The 23859-nt window shown below is 40.1% G+C and overlaps 1 protein-coding gene across 1 annotated transcript in view; it reads left to right on the plus strand.

Annotated features, from left to right (window-relative positions):
* The window catches only part of LOC112567106, a 36661-nt gene that overhangs the window by 10787 nt on the left and 2015 nt on the right, over window positions 1-23859 (plus strand). The window contains 3 exon segments of the mRNA XM_025243653.1: window positions 9004-9045; window positions 21372-21416; window positions 21419-21582. Of these exon segments, the coding sequence (XP_025099438.1) occupies window positions 9004-9045; window positions 21372-21416; window positions 21419-21582 (251 nt within the window).

The raw sequence follows: 23859 nt of genomic DNA on the forward strand, positions 1-23859 counted from the left end.
AGTTGCACAACACATTGCTAATTTTAGACACTTTGACCTTAAAAATATTGAGATAATCAGTTTTAAAGAAAGACAATACACAACAGTTTTAGAAGTTTTTCTTACTAAAGTTGTTGACAAAAAAAATATAAAAGTTTGAGCCAGACTTTCGTATGTGGTTGTGCAACTCATCGAAATGCACAGGAGCGATAAAAATATTTTCTAAACTTTCTTCATTAAAATAAGTTTTCGAATGGTTGTGAAACTAGTCCTGGATCCTTGCATTGTCTTGAATATTTTTCAAAAGACTTAGATGATGACGACGACGATGAAGAAAAAGTAATAAGAAATATGTCTTAGTCTCTTTGGCGGTCGTTTGTTTACAGGGAAAATGCTTCTCTCTCATGGTGGCTTCGTCTTTGTTTATGATGATGTAAGAAGTTTATTTTGCTTCTGGTCGCTTAGCAACGTATACAGTTGGGTCTTATTGAAAACTTATTTCACATTCAGGCTCAGGTCTGAAAATTTGTGAGAGAGGAAGTCACACAGGGAAAATCCTGATATGTGTTTTATTAACACCTTTATGGACTCATCGACTTTATTATTTTTTTACTTTTTTATTTTCTTTACAAAAGCCCGAAAATTTAGTGCCGCTGTGACAAAATCCAATTTTATTTTTCAAAGTAAATAATGGAAACATACTGAGAATGCGAGCATTTTTGCACCTTCCCCAAACATGATCTGTTTTGCATATCACCGTGTCAGAAGAGCTTTGGATAGAGAAGACAAGTGAAGGATATTATCCAATGGACTAATGTATTTGTATGACCTGAAATGAAAAGGGAAGGCTGGAGAGAAAAAGTCTCTTTCTTGGAGGAAGCAAAACAGTCTCGACTCAATTTTATCGACTTCGATCTCTCGGCCATACTTTATGAATGCTCCACGACTACAAAAGAAAGAAGAAAGATGCTGCAAAAGATGATAGGAACAAAAACCTCCACACTGGGCGATTCTTTTCATCCAACCTCCCGTTCAGTGTCATTGATTTATCGAACTCTTGCCTTCGTTCTTATCCCAAGAAAATCTTATCACAAAGAAATCGCACAAAATTCGGGTCTTATCGCAAAAACAAGAAAATCTGCAGAGTAAAGTAGAACTGAGAATAATATTGATGGTAGGTTGGAACAAAGTAATGGTGAACCTCTACATGATGCAAGATTAGTTCAAAGTATACGAGGAATCTTTAATTTCATTTAAACCACTGCATCCTGCGGTGTGGTTCAGGTGTACATCTTGTTTTAAATTTTGAAGAAACATTTTTCATCTTTCACAATAAGGACAAGGTACTGTCTTTAATAAAATATGGTTGCGACATTCCCCTCCGCTGTATGTAGATAAGAATGTGTTAACAGAATATTTAATCAAAGTGAAGAGAGATGGAGCGACTACACATGAACAACAAAGGAATCAATCTTTGATTGGCCGTTAGCTGGATGGATGGATGAAGGGAGGGACAGAGTGACAGATTGAGACAAATAAGCTCATACACCCGGAGTACACCCAGATCGAGATAACTAGTCTCCATGAACGCACCTACATGAGGTCAGAGAATGAAGGCGTGCAGCTGGGTGTCGTGTGCAGCTGGGGGGGCGTGTGCAGCTGGGGGGGCGTGTGCAGCTGGGGGGCGTGTGCAGCTGGGGGACGTGTGCAGCTGGGTATCGTGTGCAGCTGCGTGAGCGCGTGCGTCCAGGAATTCGATCCTGTTCTTATTCCCGAAATATTTGTGTAAGAATAGGTTGTTTCCTCCTCCTTAGTGTCTTGTTACACGAATAGAGTATTTTGAGATGCCTTTTTTTGCTGAAATGAACAATTAAAGAAACAACCGTAAGTCCTTGAGAACGACATCGGCAGCAGCAGCAACAGCGAGATGAGGAAATGAATTTCTCCTAAGTGGTTTTTTTTACTATAAGAATAAGAAAATGCTCTACTAAAATCCTTACTCCCACCTGGCATTTAAGAATGGAAGGCCACTTAAACTTAAACTCGTTATTCGTGTCAACGAGTTGTAACCAATGTAACCTAAACTTGGTAACGAATACGGGTGTTGAGGGTGGGCCATTGCGGCAAGGATGAAACGATTAATGCCGGCAACAATGATTCCAATTAATTTTTTTTTATTAACACTTCATAAACTTTTCCTCTTGATTGCAAAATAAAAATGTATTTGATTCTATCAATCCCCATTTTCTTCTCCAGCAGCTATTAGTTTTTGGTAGTTATAGCAAAGTGCAAGACAGAATGTCAGTGGACAGGAAAACACAAAACATTTAATAAAGCAGGAAGCAATCATTGTTATACGTCATCAGACGAAATAACTGCGTTTTTTGTCTCTGTACTTTTCTTCTTCTTCACGAGTTTAAACTGTCCAAGACATCCGATGCTGTCACCTGGATGTTTGACGCACGTGTTCATAAGGGTGAGTCACTGAAGGACTTGGTATCAAGTTCCAATTAAACTTTCATTAGTTGTAGACGATCGTGGTATCGATGGCTAGTTCTCTAATGTCTAACCCACTTCCGGGTACCGGGTCTATAAAAGTCGATGACCTTCTCGACAATAAACAGTCTCTCGTACCCGGAACAAGGTTTCTCGAAATGACTTGTCTCAGTTAATCGTGTCATTTCATCCACCCTGTTTAATTCTGTGAGCTCTTTTTTTCGGGTCGTCTACCGATCAGGATGCTTCTTTGCTTGTGGAAGATGAGAAAGGAAGAGTGTATGGTGGTCTCGTGCTTGTGGGGTGAGATTGCAAGGTCAGAGCTCGTTAGCATCGCCGACCACAGCTCCGACACAAACCTCGAGGGATCCGAGGGTTGCGACTGACAGCCCACACCCTCACCTCTCCCTGCTCATCTCCATCATCATCAACAGCGCTCACAACAGCAACCTATCGCAGCTCACCTCATCTCCCCTTCGCCCACTCGTCGTAGGTGTGGGCCCACGCATTTCTCTATTAATACTGATGCTCAGGTGGACAAAGAAACAAATTTTATTTTTGTTTTATTGTTTGGACATTTCTCTGCTGGTTATTTTCTCTAGTTACAGCTCAGAGGACCTTCCAGGGTGTGAAAGTGTGAAGGTTTTATGTTAAAGGTGAAGGGTAAAGAGTATTAAAACCTGTGGAGCATAGAGAACGGGAACTGTAAGTGGTTAGTCATGTCTAGGGTATGGCAGACTTAAACCGTAAAACATCTGCGACTTACTTCGCGCAAAGAATGGAAGCAATGTTTACCTCGAGAGTGACAGTGACTGATATGCCGAAATGAGCCTTCCTAAGATCACACAAATAATTATCAAATATGTATGTAAGGCAAAGTTTTATCTGATGGCCTTTACTGCATTGTCCAAAAATACATATTCTGCTGTGTGTACGTGTCCCGTTAACAAGGCCCTTAACTTTTGTTTTGATTGTTTGTTTGTTTGTTTGTTTGTTTGTTTGTTTGTTTGTTTGTTTGTTTGTTTTTTGTTTTTGTTTTTGTTTTTGTTTTTGTTTTTTAGTGCTGGGTTGTTTTTCCCCCTATCAACCACAGAGGCGGTGTGGTTTCTCGATTATAGAAATTCAAGTGAACTGTATGGAGTTCACATAAAAATCTGCCAGACAAGGACGCAAAAACTGAAGAAGATTGATAGAATAATGAATGTTCAAATCAATATTGTAGCCAATTAATCCACCATCACCAAGCGTAAAGTGGCTCACATGTGATGGAGAACGACACTTTCATTTATTCACCACCACCACGACCACCACCGGCGACTGCAGCAACTGTACAAAGCAGCAATGACAGCGTAATGACGAAAACATTGGTCGTAGTTGAATATTTTACCTGCAGTGTATCCAAACATAGCATTACTCCAATATTTTTAACGGAATAACTGGAGGTTGGGTTCGGGAACTCCTCATCAAGGCAATTTTTGTCACTCTTGTTTTGTTTGCTGTCAAGCGTGAAGTTGTTGTGCTGCTCCATAACAAGCTCCCGCTGTTTTTTCTCCACGCACACACACACGCACGCACACACACACGCGGACAGCAAGAACTAGGACGGCTGCACGTGTCCGACTTCCCACAGACCTCTGGTTGCCCGTCAGGATGCTTTGGATGAGCATCTGCCTGTAGGCCTGCTGCCGACCAGGCCGTATCCAAAGGCGACAGCCTAATTGGTTTAATCCTCCGCCATGTTTTGGCCCGCAGACCACTCATCTGTCTGTATGCTGAAGGGAGTGAAAGAGCAGGGCAGTGATGGACCTCGTTGACCTCAACTGGTGTAATCGCTGTTTCGATATTATGCACGCTTTCTGTTTTATTCGTTTGTTTGTTAGTCCATTAATTCACTTGCTCCTGCTTCCTTCTTTCGCTGTTTGGTTTTTTTTTTCTTTCCTACTTTTTTCCGCCATTTCTTTCTTTCATTCATTCTCTTGGCATTTCTTTCTTTTCAGTTCTTTCTGTCTCATTATTTCTTTCTCTCAGCTTGTTTGAAATATTACTACGCGGAATGCAGATGGGACTTCGACTATCAACGAAAGGAGGACGCCATGCAGTCGCGAGTCACGTGATTTCTCTATGGTGACGGTTTGTTTCAGTGTTTTCGCTAAAAGCAGTTGCCGTTATGGCTGCATTAAAGGAAACATGGCGAGGTAGTCAGTCAGCCAACACAGGTTATTACTGCACTAACTTATTAATCATGGATTATTATCCAGGTTTTGCTTTTACTGCCCCCAGCTTCCGGTGAATGATGAAGAACGGTTAAAAATAGTGGGAAGGGATGAAGGTGGAGTATAGGCTTTAATCAAACCTGTGAGATATCAAACTTCTACCAGAAGTCCCCGAGTGCTAAACAGTCTGCCATGTTTTTGTTCTGCTGAAAACGAGTCGTAAAAACGGTTTTTGCGAGTGCTTTGCCGACAATACTGGAAGATCGTGACTGTTTCTGAAAACCTTTTTTTTCCTAAATTTAAAAAAAAAATCGATAGAGCTTTCATCTTATTGAGAACCCTAATTCCCTTCTTCTGTGCATGATGAAGAGAGCCTGAGGCATTCTGGGAAGTTTTTAATCTGTACTCACTCTTCAGATATAACAGGTCCGCACGAATGTCTTCAAACATTCGACACGAGGACAGACACTGCTTGAGTTGTAGGACACGAATATAACCGACATTATTTATTTATTTATTTATTTTTGTTGAATAATTACAGATTACTCAGGGTAACACACGCTAGTATGATAGTCTATCTGTGTAGATGTGTGTGCGTGTGCTTGTGAGTGTGTGTGGAATGAATATGTCAATCCCATGAAGCAAATTCTCATATTCTCATATTCTCTAAGACATCCAGAGAGAGATTTTACACAGGTAGGCAGAAAATGAATGTTTGGGGAAAAAAAAGATGGGCGTATTCTTGTTTACTGACAAATTATTGCAAACAAATTTATGCAATCATTGGACAAATTAAAGAATAAACTTTTTGGAGGAAACAATAAAAAAAAGACCCGCAGAATCGTTCAAAATGTTAAACTGAGTTCTTCAGCAAATTGGACATAAACTATAGTCGCAAGCTGTAGCCATGGTAATCGTTCTGTTTACAATTCATGTTCAAAGTATGGGTATACAGTATGGTTGGGTGACAAGCAGACAAGCGAACTCATGCATACAGATTTTTATTCCACTAGCCTCTTTCTCCATCTTTTGACATCCATTGAAAACATCCAGCTACTCTTCTTTCCTCTCTCACTCCGAGTAACGGGCTGACAATCAAACCCGCCATGGGCCAATGAAAACCATTTGCCAGGACCTAGATTTTCACCTTTACAGCTTTACCTGGCCGTGGACAAACAACTATTTTTATTATAAGGCTAGCTGCAATGTTGCTAGCCTTACAATCGGACTCACAAGTGGGTGAACCGCTGCCTCCCGATCCACCGAGGTCCGAGGAACGGGACCAGGTCGATGCGACAAGTGACAGAGCCGCTTAAACGCTTTTGCACTCTGGTTGTAATGGCTCGGCGGGGGGATACATGTGAGTGTAATTAGCCATCGATTGCCTAATTGCAAAGTCGAAGTGTTCGGTGTGTACACGACAATCATGTAATTATTACAAGGCTAGGGGAGGATCGATGAGGTGCGAGGCGAAAGTCACGTTATTGTGGAACCAGCAGAGTTCTCCTCAGCTCCACGAGAGTTCCACGGCTTCCTGGGCTTGTCCCGGGCTCGCCAGGCAGAAAACTGGGTTTTGTGTAGTTTCTTCGATCACGAAGTGAAAACCACCGATAATCTGAGTTTAAAATGTGTGACTTTTTGAACATTTTTATTTAGATATGTTGTGGCTATCAAAGCAGGATTTTTGTGTTACGTTGAGGGTTTTTTTTTCTTTGACGTTGTAAAGGTTTGTTTGTCAGCAAAGCAGGCCAGGTAAACAATGCCTATTTGAACCCCAAGTTGTAAGCAGCCAAAGTGACATCAAGTTCTAAAGGGGAAAAGTAGATAAAAGAATAATCAACAATTAATTAATTAGTTGTGATGGTCTATAAGCAAAAAAAAAAACAACACTTAGATATTTTTATGATTCTCTTGATTGGGAAAGACAAGCAGAACGATTTCATATTAAAGAGAGAAAAACTGTTACATGTCAAGCCATATTGACCGCACACTCCCTTGCACGTGAGTGCATGCACGCGCACCTACGTCAGCACGAGCTGGAGTCAAACCACGTCTGCACCAACCCACGACACCATCAACCTCACTCCCACCACGCACACACCTATACACACGCACGCGCGCACGCGTACACCTACATGTGTCCAAGATTAGACAGCATCCATTCACTCCTCCCCATCGGGTCCTCCTCCCGCACACATCTTCCAGCAGCCAGCCTGTCCTCCTCGTTTTTATACCTCTTTCCACACGATCTCACCTGCCTTTGCTCTCGTTTCCAGTTTCATCTGACAGGACAAAGGTACCTGTGGTCACATGAATAAATGTTTGTGTCGCTAGGCAAAGCGGAGAACAATTTTCTGAAATAATTTTCTGTCTATTCTTAGGTCATTCTTAGCGAGATTAATTAGCAACTAATCGTTCATCATGAATCATGCTTACCTGACTGCTCAGTGAATATAAATGGCAATGAAAAATTTACAAAATGATCATTATGGATGTGGAAACTTGCTTAGAATGAGGAGTTAGTTTTTCAAAGTTAGGTTTCGCTGGATTAGTCACAGCTGTCACTTGGTTTAATTGAAGATTCCCCTAATTTGACTAAAGAAACACTCGATTCCACTGAGGTGGACTTTGATTAGAAAAACGACTAAAGTAGCACTTGATGATTGAGGATGCACCTGATGAAACTGAAAACGAAATCTTAAATACTAACTTTCGTCCCTCCCGAATGAAAGGAAGATTGTTTTCATTTTCTACACAAAAAATACACAACAAAAATGCAATCTACATAATTTGTGTCACAAATTAGGTCCCAACTACCTTTCCTTGCTTGTCAGAAATAATGTCATCTCTCAAGACTCAAAATTCAAAGCTAAAAAAAAATCAGCTTTTTGAGAACACGTGTGCTGTCTAGGAGAGCCTAAAGGCCAAGAGAAAAGACAGTTGGGAAGACAAAAACAAACAAACAAAGAGCTTTCTTCCAATGATACGCTGACAAGCACAGGCAGGCAAGCTATAATCAAGTTGCCAAACAGCGGACTGTGGGTTTTTTAACATTCGTCAGAAGACCACAGAAAGCATTTGGTGATGCCTGATGGCCCCAGTCGGAGATTCATTAAATGGACCTCCCCTCGGGAGACGGGGGCAGCGGTTCCGCTTCACAGCCTTTTGACAGTGCCTCCCAACGAGTCTGCGAGGGTTTGAGGAGCAGGGTGTTTGAGAGCGCCCAACTGAAATTATCTTCAAAGAATCTTTCAGGGGCTACGACAAAGAAGCAAGAAAATCACAGAAATCAAGGAACATAAAAATCACTGGAACATAATTAGTCATTGCCTAAGAAATTCATTATAGTTTGATTAAGGGTTTTTCTGCTTTCGTAGTCTGGTAGACTTGGAATGTGGTGTTGATGCTTGTCAGTTGATTTTATGAAAACACTTTGAATGATAATTTTGTTATTAAACGTTGTATATAACCTCTGTTAACGATTTTGAGAAAGGGTTTGATGTGTTCCGAGTAAGCGCGCGCCAAGTTCTTGTGTTTTCCTACCCGTCCAGCAGTGTAGTGGGTTCATCAGAACACTGTTCTAAACCTGTTCTCTCAAGAAAGCTGTTCTTGAAGTCGCTGTCACTATCACCACCCATTCCGCCATCTCCTCAGTCCCAGTAGAGAAGCTCAGTAGAACATCTGACCGACCTTTGAACTCTGGGTCTTCGGTAGGTGTGGACACCACCTGTTTGCCAAATTTTGCATCAGGAGATTCCCCATCGAGGCATGCCAACACTTGTTACCGCTCCTAACGCTTTCCATCCCCTTCCTGCCTTCCACCTACCTGGAACATATTGACTCGAGATCGGAATACAGTAGGTCTGGAAAGATGAAGGCACGATGTTAGCACAATGCTGACACTCTGATCCAGTAAATTGTTAAACATACACTCCATCCAGTAAACCTTAAACACACATAGAAGGTTGTGAAGGTTTTTTTTTTTTCCTACAGCCACCATATTGACAGGGTCATGACCCTCGCACGTCAACAAAAACAATAAACATGCGCACGATGATCTTTGAAACAACAGTCACGTGCTCATTTGGTCATTTTACAGTTTTATTTTTTAACGGTAGTTCAATTTGAAAGTTGTTCAAGCACATTAAAATAAACGAAAACTATTGTTTATATCGGTTGGTCCGAAGGTAGAGAAGGTTGTAGATGAACGACTGGAACTGAACCTGTTCGTAAGTAATGGACATACTGTACTTCATTGTAAAAGTATTTTATGTTTCAAACATATTTTTAAGACTGTGTCCTTTTTTTGTTGCAGCCAAATGTGTCGGGAAGTGGAACATTCATGCGTGTCATGGAGGTGAGTATCACAACCTTTTGTGGTCATCTGACCAGAAGAGTTCCTCTAACTAGCCATCACGCTTCCAGCCTTCTGTTTAATTATTTCCCTCGCTACTCTTTGATAGGTTTTTATGGTAAAGAAAAGAGAAATGTTCAATAAGTACCATGATCAATATCCACTTCTGTATTTCTCCGCACATCTCGCTTTAATTTGCAGTACGCTCCCCTTGAAAGAGGAGAATACGAGCTTTCTTCTTCTGCTGTTGTCCTCTTCGCTCTGTCTTCGTGTCCTTTCTAAAGCATGTATGTACTTGAAGTCACGAACAAACAATCCAACAAATATGTACATAGATGATGTGTTCTATTTACAACTTTTAAACGTATGATTGATTTTTATTTGTACTCGAAAGGCTATCACAAATTTTTCGATTTAGCTACTGTCGTCTGCTCGTGCATTTTTAATGGCTGCTGGAGTCAGTGTCTGTCCTCTGTCATTTTCTTTTCAGTTTTCCATTTTTCCTTGGTGTTTTCTTATGACTTTTGTTCGTTTGCTGACTGTTCGTCGTGTTATGCTTCATGATTACAAGAAAGGTAGAAGAAAACCTTTTGACAGAGAAACTTTGACAAAAATCTGTGAGTAGTAGTTTTACCTTTTTGCCAATGAATGCGCTCAGCATGACAAGTTTTATTTTTTTATGCTTAAAAGAAAACTAAATATTTTTTTTACTGTCCATACACATTGAGTTTAAAATTTAAAGTCTTACTTGGGATGTTTTATGTAGGAGTGGAACGAGCCCCTGACAACCGCCATTAACTTGACGATATTGTAGGACAGAGCAAATGCGTGGTTTATGAAGCAAATCTCTTTCTTGGATAAAGTATTTATTTGATCCCTCCTTCCATCAGTATCGGATCCTAAATGCAAACTAAACTTACTTGTGCAAAACAAACAAACAACCAAAAAATCATGGGCTCTCGTTTTTATTTCCACTGGTAGACACACGTTCAGACTTGTTGCTCAGTCTCGTTCGTGCTTAGCAAAAAAGTCGAACTAAAATGGCTTCCGATGACAATAACACCATTTATTCATTCTTTCATTTATTTATTTTTTCCTCTTTCCTTCGGTACTTCATTGTGTCATTTTCCGTTACTCGGACACATTCATGTTCTTTTCCTCTCTCCTTCTAAAGCTGTTTTTCGGTTCCTGGTTGTACTTTTCGCTCTGTCGGATTTTTCTGTAAAAATTGCTGTGACGGTAATAACCCTTGTCAGCGCTGAGTCCCATGTCATTGTCTTTCTTTTTCCTGGCCGCTGGGTTTCTCTGCTTTTCTTGCTCTATCCCACTTTCTCTCCATCCCCGACAAAATGTACCCAATTAACTTTGATAACTGGAAACTTTTTCTTCGTCCGCCGAGGACAAGAGTAAATAGTCCGGCTCGTGGCGATCGCGCGATTAGCACGCGCGCTCTCGGATGAAGACGTGGACTAGTTTGTCGTGACACACTCTCCCTTGCGGAAAGTGCAAACAGCAACAAGAAAGCAATGAACTCTGACCCTGTTTTTGTCCTACAGACTTTAAACACTTTGCCAATATAGGTGAATTGTTAAAGAACGGATTCTCACCTTATGTTTGCTAAGACAATGATGCTTTATAACGTTGTTTGTTTGTTTGTTTGTTTGTTTGTTTGTTTGTTTGTTTGTTTGTTTGTTTGTTTGTTTTTGTAATCACCTAAATATCAAGTAAGTGGTCTTAGTGCTGTTAACATACTCTGTCAGACAGCAGACACTTCGAGAGACGACAGTCAAGAAAGTGTTTTAATCTGTTGGCATTTCTTTGTCCGATCACACCTGTTCTTTTTTTTACGATGGACTTAAAGTACTGACTGCACTAAACAAAATGTTTCCTCTCGTCCAAATTGTGGCACAAAGACTTTCACAGAACCTTAAGGTCGGATCTTTGACCTTTTTTTAAAGGTCTAAATTGTTTGATCAGATGTTTCCAAACAGACTTTTTATTTGCACCTAAGTTCAGACAGACGGAGGGCAAGAACACGGTAAAGTAAAATAATCTCCTGTCTGTTTTTAAATGATTTCTTTGCTTTCTGATGACATTTCGAATCAGGGGGAAAGAACTCCTCACTTTCGACTTTTAAAGAGTCGGCTCAAATTAAATAAAGGCCATTCAGCTCTTCTTTCTTTCCTGTAACATCCTTTGATCTATCATAAGTTGTTAGCTCAGTCAGTCGACACACTGCTTCGGGACATGAATACCTTCTGGAGAAGTCCGAGAGAAAAGCCAATTGGTTGTTCAACAACAGCCATAGAGAAAAACAAATATGTCTAGACAAAGAGACAGTTAGGAAGTTTTAATGTTAAAACCTTATGAAGCTCGTTTCTTTACGACCAGTGTGCAGTGACATGCGGCCAGTCGAGACCAATACCCGTTTAAAAAATTCCCTTTGAAGAGAAACGTGTAAAGTGCGTTGCATTAGCAGAGTACCTACGTGTGGCAAGGTACTTCATTTCACCAAGATTGAATTGGTCCCCTTGATGGCAGGCAATCCAGCTTGGGAACAGATTCTTGTCTGAAAATGACTGAGATGTTCTTCTGGAACTCTCTGCGTGACTGACCTAGAGGTGCTCTTCCCCAACACCACCTCCATGAGTACAATCAGACCATTTTCTGATGAGAACTTTGCATTGTAGTTCTAACTGGACATTTTACAAACATACCTTTCCATTGTCATTTTAACAGATGGTCATAGACTCATCCCCGTGTGGTGAGTATTGTGAGTCATGTCCTCTCAATGGACACAATATTTACCATTGTCGTCTTGGTGACAACGTCCTCTGTAGACATCTTCATATTCTACTGCTCGGCAAAAATGCTTAAAATATATTATGTTGCATTTTAAATCCACTTCCATAGTCATTCGAACCCGAAATGTCTGAATATTACTGCAGCTGTGGGACCCAGTCTTCAGAACGATTCCCTTTATAATTACAATAAATAAAATAAATGTAATCATCAGGGGCTTACAGATCTTAATGGAAACCTCATCCATTTCCCTGAGGAACTGCTATAAGTAATCAAGTTACAGTGAGATATGGCTCCAGGCATGTTCACCAACAGGGTAGATAAAGATCGTCCCACCCTGCTTTCTGAATAAGGACCGAGTGACAACAACCATTCCAATTAAAAGGTTGAGATATTTTCCTCCATTACAAACCTAAATCTGTCAAGTATCCGCCTGCCATGTTTGTGAATATTAGTCCCGATGTTTGTTTTCCTGCAGACACCATAAAGTTCATGGAGCGTTGAAACATCGGACACTAAATAAGCGATTGTAAAATCGAGAGAAACAAAATAACAATTTATGTGAAACCATTAAGTACTCTTTGAAGAAGCGAAAATATCATCCATAACCGTATTCCACAAAACGAGGATTAGTCGTTTACTTAAGTGAATGGGTTGAAAGGTAGAGCATAAAAAAGTTGCTGTGATTCTGACAGAATTTGCAATCAGAGATCATCTTTCTGAGATTAGGATGGAGAGAAAGAAATGTACATAATATACAGGACACAGAGATATTTCTTTGTGTGGTTTTCTTGGCCGTAGATGTGCTGAGCTCAAAGTAAGAAAATGGAAAAAAAGAAAGGAGGTTAATGGGGTGATGGATGTGGTGTGGCTGCTGACTGGCTGTGGGATGATTGTTCTCAGCATGCTAACCACCCGAGCTCTGGAGAGCGAACACAGAACAACGGCATCTTGGAAGCTGTCTACTCAACCGCTCCTCCATCCCACTCAACCTCCTCTCTCACACTCACACATCCCCATATAAGAACAGATCTTTATGCTCACATCATACCACAACAGCAACAGACATCAGAGGATTGCCTGTCCCATTGTATCATTAGCTTGAATTGAAAAACTCAGTTAAGGAAAGAAAATGTGTTTTCACATAAAATGTTATGAAGGAAAACAAACTTTTAATTTCATTTCACGCAGGATGAATATGTTAACCGAACAATATTTTATTACCCCACAAAAAAATCATGATTTAAGCAGTCGTTCTCATTTTTCAGAAACAGAAATTTAGCAGATTTATGGCTCTTCGGCTTGTCTACGGCCCATAACTTGTTAAAGAAACATTCATTGTTTCTTTTAAACAGAAAGCCGTTAAAATATATTTCAGTGCAGTGGCCTGTGAGATTAATGGTAGAGGGAGGGATACGGTGCCAATAGAAGCAGTGAGCCCGGGTACCATGGGAGACCCTCCGACTTGCCCAGACTGAACAGAAGAGGATTAGTTCTCACCATCTAGGATGGATGGAGGGATTGTGTGTGGGAAGAAAGATCAGGTCTTGGAATTCTTTAGTGTCTGAATCAGTTAATCCGAGTAGTGTACATCCTGATACTCCCTGGTAGGTAAGGGGTAGAGGAGTATGAGGAGAGGGATGAGGAGGAGGAGGAGGAATGTGCTGTGGACTTCCCATTGGCTGCTGGTCTTGACATCTTGGTGGTCTTTCACACTGTGTTGACCCGTTGTCTTGATCCGGGATTCCACAGTGTGCTTATGTCTTCTGGGGAGGCTGGCTTTCCTCCTGAGCTTTGTTGTCAAAGTTTTGGAGTTTGCCAGCCAAAGAAGTCTTCTTTAGACTTCCAGGTCATGGACCTTCCTTTCTTTCCGAATATGGTCAGCCAGTGACTTCGTGACTTCGGATTTCTCGAGAAAATACTTATTCTTGCACTGTTTATAAATTTTTCAATAAATTACTAATGGGACTGTATTTTAAATTTCAAATATTTGTAGAGGAGAGGTTAAAATCAGAAGTAGCATTGCCATCTTCGTAATAAAAAATATTAAAAATACAGCTACGATTGTTTTAATTGCAAACTTCAACAAACTATGAATTACAAACTGTGACTAGCTAAACCTGGGAATTACTCCGCGTGGGTGCCATTCACAAGGCAAAAACCGTTTTGTTGTCCCTTCTGTGACAGAGCAAAGAGAGAAAGAAAGAATGAAAGTGGGGGGAGCTGCTGCCATTGTTTGTCGCGAGCAGCCATGGAAGGAGGTTGTCGCAGCTGCTGCCATTCCCAAGCAACTCTCCGTGTCCTGCAAGATTGGGTTCATCATGGAACAGCACACTGTGCTTCCTTCTTCCCTCCTGCAGCGCACTATTTCTCCTCGCCCGACTCCCTGTTGGCGATCCACTAAAGGACAGAGGGCAAGAGAGGGGCCTCCTTGGCACAATAATTAATCTGAGAGTTTACGGTTACTCTGGTGCGATAAAAACCATCATCAAAATGTAATTCCCGGGTCCTTTGTCCTTTTAGTCGCTTCGTTGAATCTCGATCAAAATATAATCCAGAATAAAGAAGCCAGAGGGAAAGTGGGACAAGAGTTGCAGGCCTTTGCTCCAGAGACAGAGAATTCTGGTTACGATAATCAGATGCTAATGAAATTCCATTTTCTATGAAATAACAGTTTTCGGTGTTTATTTTTTAGTTTGTCCTCCACACACTTTGCCTGTCTTTAAATCACTGTAATTGTACTGACTAGTGCTGACTTTTTTGACAAGAACTTTACCAAAATTTTTTAAGATATGGAAAAAAGAAAAAAAAAAAATGAAATTTATTTTTCTTGTGTCTTTGGGGTGCTTGGCCAGCTGAGCTTGAAGTAAACAAGTTAAAAAGAACTCTGTTGAGATAAACAAGAGAAAAAGAATTGGTCACTTAACGAGATCGCAATGCAAAAAAAAAAAAAAAAAAAAAAAACACACACAAAAAAAAGATTGTTCACGATGATGACGATGAACTTAATTTCTTTAAGAAGTTGTTGTTGTTGTTGTTGTTGTTGTTGTTGTAACATATTACAAGAGAAGATCGTGACCTACCGATTACACAGAAGTAGAATTTTAACCACTTTTGCTTTACATGAAATTGTTGGAAACATACAGAATGGTTTCAATTTTTTTTTCTTATTTTAATGGACACTAAGAAACCTCCGGTTTAAATGGACAGTATAAAATCTTCAGGACAACAAGTCAGCTATTGGTGAAGATGTCATCCTCGGTGGTCATTTCTTCTTCCATTCGTCAGCTTCTTGTCTCGGTGTTTCCTTGGTATCCGAATGTTTGATCTTTTATGACGAGTTCAGCCGTGTGGAGATGAACATTTAAGTTGAGGTCTTTCATGTTTTCAAAGACCAGGAAGCTAAACAGAAAATCAGCAACATACTGGAACTCAAGACTATGGACATGAGGAAATGTCGACGAGGAGGAGGATAGAAATGTGTAAATTAAATAATGGAGAACCATGACACTCGTCAGGCGTCCCAAAGGAAAACAAAACAAAGAGAAGCTTTATCCCTAATTACTAATGACACCACTCCCACGACCAAAGTTGTGGGTATCCCGATGATGATGATCAATCTATTTTTCTCGGCCTGATGACACATACAAGCCTTTCATCACTCATGTTAACATCCTTTTTTTTTCTCTTCCGTAAATCGCTCCGCGCTAATCACCTGTCCCATGCGTGGTCTTCACGAAGAATGTGTCCTCCTCCTAAACAAAATAACACACGTGAAAACAGAATTAATTTTGAGCTCATTTGCAAGCCGTAAGGAAACTCTGTTGTTTTCCGTTGGAAATTAAATTAAGTTTGAATTGGGGATCACACTTGAAGTCCTTATAATGTCTTGTTTGTGTCCATGCTTGTGGAATATTTCCTTTCTCACTGTCATTCAGTGGGATTAACGCGATAGACATTATCATTTTTTCTTAACCAAATTTTAAATGTCCACTTATTCTTAAAACGGGATATTATCATTCGAACAATGTATTGAGAAATGGGATATGGCTAGGATATTAACAACTGGGAAAGATCCCAGTAGCTGTGAGGTAGTAAGTGGTTCACCATGTCTAAATCGTCTTATATTGATAGGTAAATCTCAGCGTTCTCTATCTGAAGTCTGTAACCTTCTGTTAAAACTTCCTCAAATGAAACCCTTTTAAATGATTCAAATGATCTTTCGTTCAGCAATAGACTGACAACAGAGGAAGGTGTAAAAAAGTAAAGAAACCAAAATGGTTATTTGCCACTCAAATCTTTGGCTCATTTCTAGATAAAACGTTCGGCAAGTCATTTTTGTTGCTAACGAATTTTATGATTTTCTTTTCTCTTTCACACACATCTCGCAACACACAAACAGCCTTATCCCTCTCGTGCGCACAGAAACATAAAAATACAGACACACAAGTACTGGCTACCCACCATCCACAAAACTGCGATTTGTCTTCCCATTCTCGAGCGGCAATTGCCTCTCTAACGGATGTTTTATTTAAGACTGGTTGTGTAATCATTTCCATTTTAAGCCCAGCTAAGCAAGCTTCTTGCCGGCGAGAGCTGAGTGTAAATCACTGGCCTATTTACTCCAGGGTTCACACCGATGACTGATGACTGCATCCCTGGCATCTTCGCCATGATGTAGGCCTGGCATTAGCAACACGAACATCTTCGCCGGCTCTCGCTAAAGGTTATGTACGTGGTGGCGCCCTCTGTCACACTATCGACCTCAGTCGCTGTTTGCTGACATCTTTTTCTCTCTTACCTGTTGTTTACCTCGGGGTTTACAGTCTACTTGCTTCCTCTCATTTGTACTTTTATATATATATACTGAGGTTGGAAACTCAATTGCAAGTTTTCTTTTGGCCTGGTAATTCGTATAAATGTACAAAACTTTTCATTTATCTCTGATTCAGTTTTTTTTTTTTTTTTTTTTTTTTTTTTTTTGTATGGGTGATGCCTATCTTCTCTCCCTCCATGAATTTCCTTCCTGAAGGACAAGGAACCATTGAAAAAGGGGTCAACGAAGTACACAGGACTAATGAACCGGTGTGTTGTACAGCTAGGCTTAACTACCAAAGTTCCACGTGTCAGCTGAAGAAAACAGGAAAACCGCACTACAGAGCTCAGATAAGTTGCCATGGCAACCCCGTATATCACGTACTGAACCTGTGTGCAGAACCGATGCGAGTTTTGGGATGTAGAGATCGTCGACCTCTTGCCGCATGACAGATGCCGCGTCCTCCATCGGGTCCCTGGACAGGCGCCGTGCAGCGGCACGCAGCGCCATCTGTGCTGCAGCAGATAAGCCGCAAAATACAAGCATCAAGCCGATAACAGCGACATTTTCTGTCTCTAAGGACTGTAAATTTTCAATCACAGATTCCCTTCCAGCCACCGAGGTCCCAAATTTAGATGGCGATGTTATGCGAGGCGAACCTCACCAAAACCGCGCATTTGCGCAAATACGTTTGTCATGAATAAGTGTGAAGTCTGGGCGTGTGTCCGTGATTAACAACTTTGCACACGCAGGGTTTCTTAGGCGGAAAATGTTGGCACGAACAGTGCTCACGAATTAATATTCCTCTGAAATCTTTTAGCTTTCTCTCTCTCTCTCTTTCTCTCAGACCCTACCCAGGCCGTCATTTATCCATCATGATATACAGTCTGTCGTGTCGCTTATGTGATTAAATTCTAGATCGTTCCCTCTTTAATAGATTCGGCTTTGACATGAAATATTTTTAAAGGGTCGGGACGTCATTAGAAGCCATTATGGTAAACCAAAATGTGATAAACATGAAAACAAATGTGTTGTGGTTGGTTTTTTTGAAGCATATCCCTACTCCCTAGTCAGTAGAAATCGTTTTAAGATGGAGGCGATTGTATCATAGAAAGCTTACATCCTCAGGATGGAGTCCTTCGCTACCAAGATGGCGTCTTATATGGTCTCGGCTACAGCATACTCCATAGTCTCGATAATCAAACACTATACGAGTTTGAATTACTTCTATACACTTCAACAAACTTTATCTGAAGAAAAACACATTCACCTTAACTGAAAGGTGAGTCCGACTAACCCTTTAAAGATGGTTGAAGAATAGTCTCCCTTTTTCTACAATAGTCTCCCTTTTTCTATACGATTTTAATGTCGTCATTGTTCCTTTAGCATTTCCTCTCTGGGGTATGCTAAATACCAATGGCTGAATGTTATGCCAAGGCTTTCAAACTGTTGAGAAATTATTATATTTGCTTCATAAAAAAATACAGCCTCGTAAATAAAAAGTTTCTGCATCTTACTGGCTAGACGCTGGTGCTTAACGAGTCGAGAAGGAAGAACAGATAAAGAAGAAAGACAAGAAGAAAAACACATTCACACTGCAACTTTGGGTTCCACCAGCTTAGAAGGCTCATCGGTCTTGTTCTTCCGCCTCAGTCCTCTGCTATAGTCGACATATTTGCATTCCTCTGTGAACACGCAGGCCTCTGGTGTCCTCGCAGTGGATCTGTTTTCCAGCAGGCCTTGCATGACCTGTCCGGAAGCCAGGCCTCCAGGGAAGATCAAAGTTTTGGCACAATCTATTGGCTTGTCCAGGAGCATTGCAGGCTTGCACTTTGCATTACCATCTGAAGGAAGACGACTGTTTGCTTCACTTTTGAACAAATGGCTGAAAAATACTGCTGTGAATCATGTTCATCAAAAGAATCGTTCTAATGTTGTTGATGGCTGAAAAGATGTTACCACTGTTAAATAATAAATAAAAAAATTGAATCATTAGTCGTCAACCTTTCGGAAATTTAAGTGTTCCTAGGGTAACATGTTTTTAAAGTTTAGCATATATCTGTGTCTTTATGATGGAATTTTTCTGACAAGAAATAAATTGGCAGCGATAGAGGTTAATGATCACTGAATGCTTGAAACAAACTTATCGGTTGAACATTTTCTTATTCCTAATTGTTTCAGAACTGATGTAACATAATATGGATGGTCGCTGCAATAGCAGATCATTACATACACATTCTATGTGTGATATATACCTATATGAAGTGTTTCAGATACAAAACTGTAAAGTGGTATTTGTTGATAATCACTGACTACAAAAATTTCTGTTTTCTTCAGAGTTAAAATACTTTTTTCACACTTGAAAATGTATAAAACAAAAGCTTCAAACTTCTTTGCAATATCAGGTTTCGAGTATAATATCCAAATTCTTTTTTTCAGTGTTATAAAATAAAAAAAAGAAAACTCTTTATCCTTCTCTCTTCCTTTCTCTCTCTCTCTCTTTCCTTCTTCTCTCTCAATGTGTACTCTTTCCCGCTATTGCAACATCCACAGAAGCAACAAAGGTGCGACCCTTCCCTTAGTAAAACACAAATCAATGGAACAGTTTAGTCTCCAGAAACCTGACCACCCATTTCAAAGTGAAAACAGACTCTTTTAACCCTAAAGTGGTTATCGTCGTCCCAAATCTGTTGTCCTTCTCATGGTTATTTTATTTTATTATTTTTTCTTTAAATATGCTCTTCCCCCAAAACTCGTGGTCATGGATTTTGACGTCTGCAGATGGCGGGCAGCAGGCTGGGTGTGCTATTAGTTTCTAATGACAAAATGTCACAGTTCAGTCGAGGGATAAAACAGAAACGCGTGGCTGGCAACCTTTTGCAATAAGATGTTGTGTTACCGTTGAGAAAATTGCATGCTGGGCTTTGTTAGCGGCGCACGTGCTGACTCCAGGGACCGCCTCACCCTGGCCTTTCGTCAACACTCGCGACTCAGAAATAGTGCGTAAGTGGCTCATCAAACATTTAGACACCTCGCTCGATTACGGGTCTTTAAACTGTGTGAAAAGGTGACGCACGCGGTTTCGCCGACGCTAGGTGACGCTGCTGTGGTTGAGGAGTGCGCATGCGCGTCATTTTCCTTCCTGTTCGCTGTTTTTGTCGACATTTTAACGATCGTGTCCGCACATTGTTTGTTTGTTTGTTTGTTTGTTTGTTTGTTTGCTTGTTTGTTTGTTTGTTTGTTTGTTTGTTTGTTTTGTTTTGTTTTGTTTTTCTCGTTCAATTGAATTCGAAATTTTTTTTCATCTTTTTAGACTTTCTTTGGCTACGAAGTAAATGACTAGGGATTTTATTTTTGAAAAACACAGGTAAAAAATACTTTGAGGACAGGAAATGCATTAGTGAAATTTAAACATATTAAAAACATTGATAAGAGAACCATCGTGACTTTAATTTTTGCGAATCGTTGTAAAGCAGCTGCAACCATGAAAGTTTTACACAGAAAAAAAAACCAAGAATGTAGGAATGTCTGACTGATGTTGGAATTACAAGGTGCTCCATGGTCTTAATGTTACAGCTACCCAGCTGAATTCGAAAATCACTTTTAATTGTGGAATTGTGTGAAGACAGGTCATGGAGAGAACCTGATAATAAGTGTAGGGAGATATCGAGGAAAGAATATTTGACCTCCTACAATACAAGATCGACTTGAGCAGTTCTTTCTCTGTAAACTACTTGACTGAAGCCAGCCTCTTGTGGGACTCGATAAGTGCGTTTACCAGAAGAGTCAAGTGGGCCTCAACCTTTGAGGAAATATCAGAGTGGATGTAAATATATTTTACATCTTCACATGCCTGTATGCCAGGAATTTCACTCACCCAACTCGTCACCATAGCTACCCGAAACTTTGTTGAAATTTGGAATAAATGATCATCCTGCCACAAATTCTCTTTGTGTGCCACAGTCTTTTAAACATTGCCAAGCTTCTAAGAAGTCAATAAAAAGCAATTATAGGTGTTTTTTTCTCTTTTTCTCTCTTTCTCTCTGCAAGTTCTATGCAGACCTCTCTCTCTCGGGTGTTTCGGTCTGTGTCTGATTGTAGAAATAGATATTAGTACATGTGTGTATGTTTGTCTATCTGTGATTGTTTATCTATCCCTTTAGTGGTGCAAGCTAAGTGGTGTAGCCACACAAGGGGAAAAAAACAAAATCAATTTCTTTTTTCTTCTAGGTTCACTGTTTTCCCTTTTATTATTTTCTTCTTTTTTTATTGCCAGAGGTCTCTCACCTCCCTAACTCTGTGTCTCCGTCTGTCTGTCTCTCGTATCCTACTTCTTCATGCCTCTCAGATGAAACAGAAGATAACCCCGAGCGATGATATCATCTTGTGTGTCTAAGTCCCACTGTGGACCAACTTTGCGGCCATCCGATAGATTGGTGATGGTCTTGCCATCCTGTCGTCCTTCTCACATTCCTCACCCGCTATCACCAGGTCATCATTTAAATCAGTCGCCTTCCTCCGACTCCACTGCTGGTTCGGCGATGCAAAATATCGACTTCTTCGTCTGAAAAAAATTTAAAAAATTGTTCATTGTCATGTCTTCATTGTAAAATTGTATTAAAAAGGGATTGTGGGAAATTTGCGACATTCAACTTTACGTTTGCTCTGCTCAGTTGACCTGTGTGACCCCTGATTGTCTTTCTCTGTGCAGGTAATGGCAAGCGTTCTGACCCCAGCATGGAGGCAGTTCCCAGACCAGCCTTCTGAGACAGCTGCTGCTCCGAAACTCACCCGCCTACCCGATGGCGGCAGGACCACTGCTGCCTGACGTTGCCTCTGACGAATCTTTCAGCAGCGAGTACCCGGATTTTGCCCCCGCTGCCAGCCCAGCTGACCAGCTTTCAGCTCTTGTTAATACTTTAGTAAGTACAAGAACGCAAACATCATGAAAAGAACATTTCTCAAGCACAGATGTGTAGTTTTTGTTTCTTTATTATTCGGTCTTTGCTGTTGGCCAATAGATGAGCTTGGACATGAGGAAACGTAATTTCACATGCGAGAGCTCACTTTGTAAGATGTTTTTTTTTTTTACAGTAATCACAACCATGTAAAAATCCAGTCATCGATTTTGTTTTCTGCTGAAGCTGGTGAAACCTGTTTCGTATATCATTAAAACATTTCGCGGGGAGGTAATAGGAATAGATCCGTTCTAAGTGCTTTTCATTTGATCGAATTCGCAAGGAGACAAGAATTATAAGATGTTTATGTTTTTCACAGCTGGAAAATTTTGATAAAAAAATATCGTTATAATCACAACGACTACATTTCATTAATCCTGTTTAAACTTTTCGTTCAAATGTGCAAACAGACAAATAGCAGGCCTGGTATGATGGTGCCACAGATAATGCTTTAATAAAATTTTCATTATAAGCAGATTTATATCGGAAATGATTATTTAATACCCTTAATTTAATAAATCACAAAAGGTCATTCGGCATTTTTCACACTCTAAGATAACAAACGATCTTTTCTCGTTTTACGACATCGCAAACATTATCACGATATCAATATAACAGGTTAGACCAGCAAAGATGAAGACATTTGCTTTGAAAAGCTGAAAATTGTAAAATGTGCAAAAATGTTTACCGGAACTGAAACAAAATCCAGTTTGTGCAAAAAATACGAATTTCTTTACTAGTCTTTCGGAAGTGGAAGCATCGTGGACACTCAGACAGAAATCTTTCAGAGGTCTAGCGAGGGACAAAGGTTTACAACGAGATACTAATATTAAACAGCAGACACCTTGTGTTATATTAGGACTTGAGAAAGATATAAAACACTCAAGTATTTGATATCATTGTGTATTAATTTTTGGTTAAATGTTTGGTGTTTATTACACCAAACTTAAAATATTTTGTAAAAGGAGACAACTCAGCTTTTTGACAATCAACTTCCTGTAACAAAATCTCGAGGTAAGAATCGCAATCTGTAAACTAGATATGGGAATTGTTCCAGAAAGTATTTTTCTAAAATAGTGCTAAAATGATGTAAAGTAAATTACAGGGTTGTCGTGGAAACACTTTCTGACAGAGTATCATCAAGGTAATGTCAAGAAGCAAACAATGATCTGGGCTTGCTAATACTTTGATATGATATGTTGTTTATTACTTTTATGATTGTGTCCTTGTGAAATTTAATACATTCTGTCCTAAAACTAGCATCCGTATTACAATATTGATGTGTTTATCACACGGCTGGAAGAATAATGACAAAGCAATATATTTATATTGTGACTGATGACTGAAGATATCAGCTGCAATGGACGCTTTCTCCCTACATTTTCTTGCACAACAATCTTTGTCGGGATAACCATTTAGTTAATGAAAACCTCACATGAATATATCTACAAATGTGAATTTACACAGACTCCCTAGTCACCCAGCATGTCCTCCTCGTCCACTGATAAGGACAAGCCCATAGGCCCTATACGCAGGCCTTCGGTCAGCTGAACATCTGCACGTGCATCTCGCAGTGAACTCACGAACATACATGTTCTTCCCACAGTAGACAATCAACCCCTGTAGATTCCCCTTCTTTGTGTATGGACATGCCAGCACCACGTGGTACGATTAGATTTTGTCTCTTTTCTGTGGAGGATGATTTATTCATGCAAAAAATATTCGGAAAATGGACAACGAATCACAGTTTGTGATTACATATTTCTCCTGTGGGAAAAGACACTTTGTATCGTGGGTGAGAGAGAGAGAGACTGAGAAAGAGAAAGAAAGAGGGACAGAAACCGGACACATACCACAATAAAAACAAAAACAAAAAAGACATCATCAAACAAGACTTAGAACCGTTTCTAATTCACTTATCCGCGCCTCCGCTAGACAATCAGAACGGATAATGGCATTGTCGTAAACGCCTCGACCTGCATAAAAACACTTAAAAGGCCATGTCATGCAAAGTGGTAGCAGAAATCTTGTTAGGTTTCGGAAGTGAAAAAACAGAAAGAAAAATCCTATTCATCTTTTCAATCTGCACCCTGTCCTCTCTAGGGAAGACACGTCTTTGCCAGCTTTGCCCGAGATGAGATTTCCTCTCCATTAGTGAGTTTGGCGGCGATTTATTCCTACATGCTCTTCTCTGTAGGATTCTATCTCTATCTCCATCTCTCTATCTCTCTCATGCTTCAA

Source organism: Pomacea canaliculata, linkage group LG6, assembly GCF_003073045.1.
Source record: "Pomacea canaliculata isolate SZHN2017 linkage group LG6, ASM307304v1, whole genome shotgun sequence".
In the NCBI taxonomy this organism is placed as follows: domain Eukaryota; kingdom Metazoa; phylum Mollusca; class Gastropoda; order Architaenioglossa; family Ampullariidae; genus Pomacea; species Pomacea canaliculata.